The 12,454-nt window shown below is 35.8% G+C and overlaps 1 protein-coding gene across 3 annotated transcripts in view; it reads right to left on the reverse strand.

The window, feature by feature from the left end:
• Nucleotides 1-988: 988 nt before the first annotated feature.
• The window catches only part of LOC150110032 (clathrin heavy chain 1-like), a 244,312-nt gene continuing 232,846 nt past the window's right edge, over nt 989-12,454 (reverse strand). For all 3 annotated transcript variants that reach the window (XM_090390818.1, XM_090390808.1, XM_090390827.1), the window contains exon 10: nt 989-1,988. In XM_090390818.1, coding sequence (XP_090246944.1) covers nt 1,875-1,988 — 114 coding nt within the window. In that variant the 3' untranslated portion in view covers nt 989-1,874. The remainder of the gene's footprint in view (nt 1,989-12,454) is intronic.

Here is a 12,454-nt window from a genome sequence, read left to right on the forward strand (position 1 = left end):
CTAATTGTACATTATTCACAATTATATTATTTGGATCAGTGGTGCACTCAGGATTTAATCTTGGGGGGGGGGGGGGGAGTTGAGTAGACCATTTGAGAATAGACATTACGCATTGCATACGACCTATGACTGAGCATCTGCAGTGATTGCCAATACATGAAAGCCATGATCTCCTCTGGTCTGGCTCAGGCAAACGAAGTAGAGCACAGTCTGCCTGAGCACTATATCGTTCACCTTGCATTCACAGTGTCCGTGATTCCCCCAAGAGCTATAGGGCATTCCCACCTTATGTGACTGCTAATTCATAAGTCGTACAGAAATAAAAGACAAGACATAACATAAATAAAAAATAATTAATTTTAATTAGGAAAAGATTTTTGGAAAATTTTCTAGTGTTTTTCCCCTTTTTGCCCCCCCCCCCATCCAAATGTGCCACTGATTTGGATTACTTTTTAAATGCATTTAAGGAGAGGTATGATGTGGGCACTGTGTGAATAATAATTAGTGTGGATTTCCCACAGTAAATTCTAGGAAATACAGTAATCCTCAATTATTCAACCACAGTGGTAGATTAACTTGCCAGTTAGATATCTAATGAATTGAATAACTGAAGGTACAGTTATGTGGCACTGTATCAAAAGTCATTTTATACACTAACCCATTCAAGAATCAGATAATTGAAGGTCAGTTCATTTGAATGTTGGATAACTGAGAGATCACCATATTTTAAGAAAAACTTTCTGATAGTGATCCTATCTTCTAGTTCTGAAACAACTGTTAAGACCTGTTGACTGGAAGTTTAAATATGATACCCTTAATAAAGAATGTATGCTTGGACAATGTATATTTTTTTAAAGTTCAGTTTGTTTTAAAAATTCTCATAAACAAGTGGACAAGGCTACTACAGAACATTTTAAATAATTTCTCTTAATTTCTTCATGAACTATGTTTACAACAAAAGCAATGAAAACAGTAATTTTTTTCTAGGGCAAACTGATTTTTTATAGAACAAATTAATTGTCATACAATGCACAATATCTATCTAGAAAACAATGATGGTCATACACAATATCTATAAGTAAATGATGTTCATTCATAATATCCACTAATAAACAATGAAATAAATTAAAATGAATAAATAAAATAAATAAGTGTGTGTATATAAATTAAACATATGCACAGAGTTCTGTTACATTTCGCTCTCACTTATAGTAAACTCTTAAGGACCAAGGAAATACCATGTTATGGTAGACAGTTTATATATTAAATTTTATTCAGCACAGCACTGATGCTATGGAAATTGGCAGGATCTTTTTGGTCGTTTGTTACAATGGGAAGTAACTAACGCAATTAAATCATGAGCATAACATACAAATTTACTTTTAAAAAAAAAACAGCAATGTGTACCAGAAAAACTTTGTGTGCAAATCAGAAACAACCTCTACCATCTTTGTTTCTGATACATATCAATGACTTTGGACATCATCTGTATAAAATTTACAAAACTGGTTGCATTTCTAAGAGTCTAAGAATACTACTGTTGAAAAGTAACTATTTCTATTAACAAAACATGAAATATTCAACATAACATTAAAATAATAAATCAATTTATCTGTTAACAGAGTATGTTAATACTATTAACTTAAAGTTTGTAGAACATAAATCAACATTAAAATTTGTACAAAGATTTCAAAATATCACATGTTCCAATAAGGAATAAGTTACTAAGCATTAACATAATAAACTAAAAAATTCTTAATGCAGTTAATGTACAGCAATTTCAGATTACAAGTCCTTCCTCTTTCTTAATCTCTCTCTCTCTCTCTCTCTCTGAACTAAATGCTAATAACCAAACAATGTACTCAACATAAGAATTACCCTGCAGAATCTTGAAGAGTATGAAACAGTCTATCAGCAACATGAGGCTTTTTGCTTATTTCTTGGACATAATGTACGAGCAGTTCCTTCTTTAAGTCAACTGAAAGAACCTGCAGATATATATTAAATTTTCATATGCAGTCACCACTTGGGTGTAATCAAGGTTTAAAATAAAATAAATAAAACATGCATAACAGAAAAACTAATTAACAGCTTGCTGTTATTCTCTGGACACCCCCACCCACCTCCCCAAGATAATTCTATGAAAGATTAGAAACTTCTGTCACACTAATACCATGAATGGGCTAAGAGTTAAATAATATGGGGGGATCCAGCTCTGGAGAACAAGCACAGAATTTTTTCAATTCACTTTACGGTCCCAAACGGTTTGAGACCAGGATAAGACTATGTGCACAAGCCTTTCAATGATTTGCTTCATGACAATGCTCTCCAAGTTTCCTGCACAAAATCAACCACAAAAGATAATCATACAAATATCAGCATCACTACATATAAAAAAATTCCAACAAAAAGCAAGAAAAATAAATAAATGAAAAATACACATTTTTTGTAAAGTCTCTTCCTGCAAAAAACAGCAACATTTCATTCAATAAACACTTCCACATCCATTTCATTAAATCTAGGGCATAACACAAACACTGATGATGGACCACCATTTCCAGGTATCAAAACCCGATTTACTGTTCACAACTAACTCCAATTGACATCTTCTGCCTACAGTCCACCTCAGCTATTCCAAGTACATCTTGCATAATGCCTTTAGAAAAATATGTACTTTTATCAAATCAGATATGCCTTGCTAAAGGTTAACAAACTTCAAATTCCCACTTTATGATCTAACCTGACTCAATTTATCAAATATACAAGATTTCTTTACCTCACTTTTCATCTGTCTTTATTGCTCTCTCTCCCAATTTAGACAGCCATAACATCCTCTTTGACTACTTATCTCTAAAATTGATTTCATAGTCTAATTATAATTAGATTATAATCTTATTATAAATAATTATTTATAATAAGATTATCTGCCTACGAGACTAAGGTTCATAACACAAACTGGCTCTCCCTTCTCAAATTTTACAGATCATGCTGGAAAGGAAGCATTTATTATTAGTCATAAACAGTTAACATACTAGCCATAATACCAGATAATCTTCATTATTCTTCTAACATTCTGGACCTTTTCTTATCCAGCTCTCCCTACAAATACTGTAGATACCAACTGACCATAATCTTATCCATATCTCCTTTTCTATAGTTCTATCTTCTCTCAGCCAAACTCAATCTTGTACTGTAAAGCACTGCAATGGTGCTAAGGGTGCTGCTAAGTGGAATCGAATGGCTTCTAGTATTTCAAACACTTCCCTTCCACGGTCTGATTTCTTTATCTGCTCTCCCAATCTAAACAAATGCTCGCACCAAATAAATGAAATAATACTTAACGGAATGAGGGACTTCTTGCCTCCTCCTCCTAAATTAACAATTGAGATTTCTGTTTTCAGGTGAGGCTGTTGGGCATAAGCACATCCCTGTTTCCACACACACCCTTCTCTCTCTCACACACACAGATTCTGATGAGCCATGGTAAAATTACCCAAAACTAAGGTGGATCAGATCACTTCACTTGGTATCACTCTTTTCCTTCTTATAGATGATAAAAGCAAATCACCTCCTACAAATTACCACAAAGTGCTCAAAGCATGCCTAATGTGATCTTAGCCAGAAGGACATCAGAAAAATCATCATTAGTCTTGATACCAAATAAGTCTCCTATCCAGATAACATCCCTCCAATTGTGCTAAATATTATGCTCCAGGAAATAAAACACCCATTCTGCATTGCCCATATAAGATGTCATATTCAACTGACATCTATTTAACAGCATGGCAAGCCTTTATCCAGTCTCTATGAAACTGTCATGCATGAAATTATACCATGAAACTATTTAAACTTCCAGTTTAAATAGTTTCATGGTACTCCCAAAAGTTATGGAGAAATAGATAACAACCAGCTTCTTCACTAGATGCAGACCCATTCCGTAATTAGTGACGAGCAGTCTGGATCCCATGATTTTCAATCTACAACAGATCTCAATAAACTTAATCCACCTTTGGACACAGATGATGAAAATATTTGGTATTTTAATATTTTTACAGCATTTGAGGCTCCCACCTCAACAAGTTACCATCTTATGGTTTCTCTCCTACTCACCATACTACCAGCTTTTTTCATTGGATGTTCGTTGTATATCATGTCAGATGGTTTCCTCTCATCAGATTTCTTTAGCAATGCTGGAGTATCTCATTGTTCTGTATACTCACTCCCACCCATCAGTGACCTCTCTCTAACTTCAAATTCTATTCAATGTCTTAAACACTTGTCTCCTCACCATTCTCAAGAAAGGTGAAGAGATAATGTAGTGAATTTCAGTGCCATCAAAACACAGTCCTGCCTTATTACCTAGAAGTAAGATCCTACTTCACCTCCCCCTCCCCCTTACTTTTGATAATGTTTCAATTGCCAGTAAAGATGAGTTTTCTTTTCTTGGAATAACTTTCCCATCCAGCTTATCCTGTCACAAGCATATCTAACAGATAAGCTTAGGTGTTAGATATGCTTGTGAACGTCTATAGGTGGTACATTGGTAAATAAGGAGGTGACATCGAAACATCAATCCATTTCAAAACACCGGTTAAAAATCTAATCCTAAAAAATTCAGACATAATGGTTAGTTTTGATGTCACCTCCTTATTTACCAATGTACCACTTATAGACACTCTTGATTTAATAAAGTCTAAATTTCCCCCAGATATTTTTGAATTATTTCAATTTACCATGAATGCAGGTTACTTTACATGGGGAGGGGGATTTCTACAAACAGATTAATGGTACTGCTATGGGTTCCCTCCTCTCTCTCCCCTTAGCAAATTTTTACATGGAACACTTTGAAAACAAAGTACTTACCACAGCTACATACAAGCCACAAGTGTGGTTGCGCTATGTAGATGATGTGTTTGCCCTCTGGCCCCATGGACAAGACACTTTGGATGCTTTTGTCACCTACCTAAACAGCCAACACCCCAAAATTCATCAAATAACTGTTTACCATTTCTTGACACATTAGTCACCCGCTTTTCAGATGGATCACTATCTTTTTCTATTTACAGAAAGCCTACACACACAGGAAGGTACCTACATAAACAATCACATCATCATCCAGTCCAACAGTACGGCATTTTAAAAACACTTACACACAGAGCCATTTGTTCTAACGATACAGCTCTGACCACTGAACTCCAGTACCTGCGCCATACGTTCTTAGCCAACGGCTATAATCCCTACAAAATAGATAAAATACTACATAGGCCCATTACTCTGCCCTCCCCTAATACACAAGAATACAACATGACCATTTCTATTCCCTATATCAAGGTACATCGGAAAAAATAGTCAAAGTATTGTTGAAACATGGCCTTCGCACCACCTTCAAATCTCATGTCGAGCTGGCAACTCTGATCCGCTCGCCTAAGGATAAACTTCACCCTTTAGCACACCCAGGAGTGTATGAAGTTCCATGTGACTGTGACTTGGCCTATTATGGGCAAACAGGAAGATCAGTGAACTATTACTAAAGCAAGTCGGGACTGGCAGACCACGCTTTGGACACTCCTTCACACAGGATTAGATGGAGGAAAATGAATGTGCTACTTAGGAGTCGTTATAGATCTGAAAGATTATTTTTTGAGTCAGCAATGGCTTTGAAGAATTCTCCCAACCTTAACATATATGGTTGCATTAATTTGCCAAAAATTTGGGAGACGGTTATCCTAAGAAAAACTCCTGGATAACTGTGAGTTTTTTTGTTTTTTTTTTCTCTGTTAGAGGGCACCAAAAAATAGGACTTTAGATCTTTTGTAATTATATTGTTTCACTCACTCACTGTCGCGTTTACATGTGTGTTGTGCTCTGATGATGCTGAGTTGAAAATCAGCGAAATATAAGCGTTAATGAAACATCTTTGTTGATAAAAGTGTTTGTGGCGTTGTTAATACCATGAAAAATAAGTCATGAGCATGTCACAAGCATATTACATCCATGGACTCCCCCCACCTCAGCATCAAAAAAAACTTAGTATGATTTTTTTGTTCTCAAGAATAAAGTAGATGGTATAAAGGAAGAAGATAAGAAGTTGGTTTGATATACCTGGAATAGAACTGCATGTGTAGATGTTTATTAGTGACTGCTCATTTCTTACATGATTAGAGGTAAAAAGCAGAAGAATAATAGTGCTTATAAAAAGCATAAGGCAGAAACAAAGCACATATGACAAAGTGAATGGATGGAATCTGTGAAACGAAGCTCACCAATTACATGGATTACTCTATTCTGTAAACATTAAAGTTTGGATTTGTGAAGTACTGGAAGGAGAGCATGAGAACAGTAGTTTATTATAGTCTATATAATATTTATATTATATTTGAGATAAGCTTTTTAATGCTATTCTCAACCATGGAGTGTTGTAAATCAAGAGCACACAACAGCACTGTGGGTGGCCAAGTTTTATATATCATCACCATCATCATCATCAAATTCCTGACATGTACCCTGATGTCAGGAATTTGGAAGTGTACAGGATATGATAGTACTACATGAAAAATTGACATAATTACTAACTTTCTATCTACAATATTTCTCCAAATCAATCTGTCATCTGTCAAGACTCCAACATTATCAGATCTTATATTTCTATCTTCTAAGGCACTTTTTACGTATCAATCCACCTATACCTTAGTCTTCCACTGGGTCTTTTTCTTGCCAGCCTGGTAGAGAACAGCATCCAGAAATGCTGACATTGTCAACATTCCTGGATGCTGACAATGTCAAGTTCTTTCCTAATAGCCTCGTTTTTAATATGATATTGCCACTGATGGCACTGTTCATGCCCCTAATCTTTCTCAGGACTCCCATATCTAGTCTTTGGTCAAATGTTTTACTTCTGACCCAGCTCTCAGATCCATTAGTTAAAATTGGTTTGAATACTGTCTTGTATATAGCTAATTTAGTGTTTTGACTAATTTCGCTCTTATTCCATATAAATTTATTCAGTTGACTTCCTACCATACCAGCTTTGTTGATTCTGTTGTCTATTTCCATATTTAATTTACTATCTTCACTAAATATTGTGCCTAAGTAGCTGAAATGTTTTACTTGTTCTATAGGTTCTCCATTCACAATGCTTCTGCCTATTTTTCTTGTCTTGCAGACTTGTAGCAGATTTATTTAGAAGTATAACATCATCTGCATAAAGCAAAGAGTTGACATTAACATTTGCAATTTTGATATCAGCTTTAATACCACTTTCCTTTATAATGTGATCCATATAGATAATGAATAACAGAAGGGAAGGAACTGGGAAGAACAGCAAAAAGTCAGCTACTGGAACAAATCTGAAAACACACCCTAACTCAACATCGCCAGAGTTAAAGATCATTACTATCAACATAAGAAGCCTGAATGGCAAGGAAATGGAGCTAGCTGAGGAATTAGATAAGTACCAGATTGACATAATAGGGGGGTGACAAACAAAAAAAGACAAAAACTGGTGTGATCTTTCTGAGCAATAAATACAAAATGTTATATTCGGGCAATGACAATCAAGGAAAAGAAGAAGTAGCCACAGCATTCAACACAAAATACGAGGCTAATCTTGAATGGCAGGCAGTCTCAAGTAGAGTAATGTTGGCAAATATCAGAATGGGGAACTGGACAATGAGACTTATTTGTGCCTATGGATGAAAAATGAAATAAGGAAAAGTTGGTCCTTGTTGGGGATCTAAATAGTAGAGTAGGAAATGATTGTCAAAAATACAAAAATATTTTGTGACATTTGGAGAAAAGAGCAAAGCTAATAATAATGGCAAATACCTGTTGGATTTCTGCTGAGGACATGGACTGGTTATTACTAACACCATGTTCCAACATAAAAATGTACACAAATTCATATGGAGAGAAGAGGCAACGAATAAGAAAAGTCTCATTGACCATGTTATTGTTGATAGTGATGTTTTCTCCCTGGTGCAGGACACCAGAGTGTACAAAGGATTTGAAATTGGAAGTGATCACTGCAGGATAAAAATTGAATTTCATATTGAAAATAATAACATGTAAGAAAGTTTTAAAGCGAATAAAAGTTGAGCAGCTCTCAGATGTGAACTGCAGACTAAAATACACAAAGATTATTGAAGAAAAAATGAAAGGGTTTGATAACAGGAAAACCAAACCTTGGAGATTCAGTGGCAAGCCTTGAAGAAAACCCTGATCGATTCAGCCAAAGAGGCATGTGGTGAGGTTGTGTGCAAGGATAGAAAAATCAGAATTCCATGGTGGACACAGAAAGTTAACGAGGCAGTGAAGGAAAAGATGAAAGCATATCAAAAGTTACTGGCAAATAAGTCAGCTTGTGCTCTTAGAGAATACAAAGACAAATGTAAGAAAGCTAAAAACTGTATAAAACTAGCTAAACAAAAGTCATGAGAGGACTTTGGCAAGAACATAGAAAATAAATATCAAGAAGGTGGAAAAAATATTCTGGACGTTGTTGAAGAAGCTTAGAAATGAAGGAAAGAGTGCTGTAAAAGGAGTTAGAGATGATAAAGGTGACATGAAAACGGGAACTTTCACTGTGAATAATGAAGTCAGTGTTTAAGATAATGGTTATCAAATATTTTGAAGCTACAATTATTTGAATACCACAGAGTTTCTAGAATGAAGAAGAGGATTAGAGAATAATGTCATAAGCAAAACTGCTACAATTTGATGAGTGAAGGTAACTGATAGAGAAAAACACAAACACAAACACTAATCTCACACACATGAGGCCAAAGGATCTTTAAGTACATCAGTGGTGTGTCTGGGTGTAGGTGAGGAGTCAGAAATTTGTTTATTTATTTATTTATTTTCGAAGAGTTGCAGGGTGTAGCTGTTTGGAAACACCTCTTGTGGTAGGCTGTTCCAGAGGAGAGAGGTTATATAGAAGAAGAAAAGCAGGTTTAGTGTGTTTGCAGTTACACAGTAAAGGGTGCTAGGTGCTGCTGCACTTGCATTAACAGAAGTACCTGTAGAATAGACACAGTGCTGAAACACTACGTCTGTGAGATATATGTTGAAGTGAATCTCAGAGAGGGATCATCTATGAGCCAAACTGCTCCCCTCTGGAGAACATCAAGAATTTTTAGATATGTTTTAGGCTCTACCCCAAACATTTGAGCAGCATTCTAAGCACAGCTGGATTTGGAATTGGTATATACGCTGGTGTCAAAAAGCTAAGGATAAATAACATTTTTACCTGTATATGAAATAAATTTTCATGACTACAGCCAAAAGTGGACAAATTTATTGCCAGCATACTAATATATTATGTTACACAAGAAGTGTGTTATAAATTTCGTACAAATTAAATTGCAATGCTTAGAGAAAACTTTTCAGAGAGAGACATTCCAGTATGGAACGTTCACCCCAAACTGTGATGCAGCTCTCACATCATACTATGCTTAGCGCTAAGAGATTCAGGAGTTCTTGAGGCAAACTGGCCCACTCTTTCAGAGCAAGGATAAGGCATTGCTTGTTTTCTGGAGGGCAATTTCAGGCAGCAATGCATCTCCCTATTGTGCCCCAAATGTGTTCTATGGGATTAAGATCTGGTGTTACGTCTCTGTTTTCTTTTATTTTACTATTATTACTATTTTTATATCGATGCACTATATTTAATCTTATCCTTTCTTACTTCAACCTCTTCTATCAAATTCCTGCCACTTGCACCCTTTGTTATGTGACCTTCTCTTTGTTTTAATTTTATCGTTATGTTTCCCTTTTATACTTTTCCTTATGTAATTTAATCTTCTAAGGGCCATCAGAAATTACCTGTTCCCTGAATACTATGAACTATCTATTCACTCAGGCAAATTTATTTTTACTGTGCCAGCCTGGGCCTTAAGGGTAGAGCTAAACTCAGCCTAAGAATAGTCATAGGATATCAGGTGCTACTAATAATCTTAACTGAAATTCAGAAGCCTTAGGTTTTCTAGTTTATTGCAGTCATGCCCTACTACTCTTAATTGGGATATCCCCACGCACACATACAATCATAGGTTCGTATTTTATGAAGGGTCAAGATCAGTCAGCATGATCAGAAACACAGACATGTAAAGTATCAAATAAATTTAATGAACTCATTATGCAATGCAATACAAACAAAATGATTATTAATTCTAAATTAAAATTCTACTTTTCCCTCACCCTCTCGCTCTTAAAATAATTAAGAATTGATTTCTAAATTTTTGCAAGTTAAATATTTCAACATATTTCACATTCTTATCTACAACTCTATTGGACATTTAGGCATTTAGCACATTGATAATCTCTCTCGAATGAATCACGACAAAATCTCTATCTAACTGAAAGTTCTTAAAACTCACTTCAAAAGGCATAGAGTTATTTACATAAATCTTAGTTCTTCACACTTTCTTCTATTACAAACTTAAGATACACTCTCTTCACACTGTTAGTCAATTCTCAAAAGAGGCTAGAACAAGTGAAAGTACTTATCTACTCTTTATCGGTTTCTTTCCGTCCTTCCTTCTTTGTTACGATTCTGGCTATCTCGATTCTTTCGCCACGTGGGATACACGTGCTCTCCTGAGCCGAGCGCTATTTCTCTGCTAGGGTTTTACGTCAATGACCTTCTCACTGACGGCCTACGCTCGATCTTGCCGAAATCTGCTGCGGTGCCATGCCAGAACTTCTCGAAAGTCAGCTCTTAAAATTAAGAGCTGAACTGCGATGAGCACTTGTAGCACACGGAGAGAAATGCAGGAACAAGAAAACGGGGGGATTCAATTCCGTGTTGCCGGTTTTTATACGCTCCCAATAGCGCCACCTTTCCGAGTTTGAATTTCTCTTATCATCTCACCTATTGGTCTCCAACTGGGTGACATCACCGATCAACATACAGGACTTTCTATTTCCGAGAATGTATGCATCACGATATTTTCTCAAATGTGGTGCCTATGGGCGCATACGCTGCTCTTGTAGCGTTAGGGCGATCTTTGCCCTATGTTGCTGAATAATTTGCATTCTTTCACTTGTAGAAAATCACTAATAATTTCTCTTATAACTGCCCCTTTTTGCTGACTTACATTCATGCTTGACATACAGATACATTAATTTTAATTCACATAATTCAAAGTTTAATATACAAGATGTTGTTTACAAAAAAAACATAGTTATACTGTGCTAAAAGATAAGTATGCATATTTATTTTATGTTTACTGTAAGATTCTGGAATGGTAACGTCATGTAAAATGAGGTCGCCTATTTCAGATCTAACACTCGGGTGCATGCTGGCCACTTGATTTGATTAATACCCTCTGTCTCTAGAAGTATCTCCACTGCTTGTGTATGATGAGGTGTGGCACTGTCATCCATAAAAATGAATTATTGGTCTACAGCACCATGGAACAATCTAATATGATATTGAAGAACTTCGTTGCAATATCATTCATTAGTCATAGTCCCTTTTCTTAGCACTTGTAGCTTGGTGCACCCAATGAGCATAATGCTTGTGAGATTCCAAACTCTCTGGCAATATCAGTAATTCTGCAGCCTTCAAGCTTCCCAATAATTCTTCCTGCGTGAAATCATTTGGATGCCTTTGATACATTACAAGACATCCATGTTTGCAACTTTATTCCTTCACAAAAAGAGCTTCCTTCAAACACAATTCACTTAGCCAGCCTTTTGCTTTTTATCCTGTTGAGTGCTACCACTGACCCCCTTTGCATGCGATTTGAAAATTTGAATGTTTACCCACTTTAAACTCAATCATCAGTTATACAAATTGCACAAGCTGATTCATCTGAATTTGCAGTTGTAATCTTCAGAAATAGTGTTCATCCTTAGGTTTTGGATACCAGTATAGTTAAAAGTTGATTGGGTGTAAAATAGCATCTTCAGCAAAAGAGAATGACTACTTTTTTTTTCCTCTGAGAAAACTACTGATGTGATGTGTTTGTGCCAGGAGAGAGTGAAAGGGAATGTTAGTCCAAGCACAGAGAGAGAGAGAGAGAGATCTTATTTTGTCTAGTGATTTGTGTATTACTGAGGGTAAAGAGAATGTGAGTTGAGGTTTCTTTTGAAGCAAGATTGAGTTTTAGTGGCACCGAACATGACTGGATTGTCCTCACCCCACTGAAGGATCATATGCAGTTTAAGGCACTAGTTATAGGTGATTTTGATGCACGGGATATTTGCACACTTCCATTCATTCTACTCATTTGTCAGTTGAAATCACTCAATATTTCAACTTTCATATCAAGGTCATCTGGAGCATACACATATATACAAAGAAACAAGCTACATTACAATCTACGTGGTGTGCTAAAGTCACAGTAAAAAAAAACCTTACTACATCAAACTCAGAGGCTTGTTATTATTATGATCTATTTGGTTACAAATCATTAAGAGGTATATTAAGCTAGAGAGCAACATGCTCTCACAT

Source organism: Typopeltis vanoorti, chromosome 1 (genome assembly GCF_054136105.1).
Source record: "Typopeltis vanoorti isolate ZY-2024b chromosome 1, IOZ_Tvanoo_1.0, whole genome shotgun sequence".
NCBI lineage: Eukaryota > Metazoa > Arthropoda > Arachnida > Uropygi > Thelyphonidae > Typopeltis > Typopeltis vanoorti.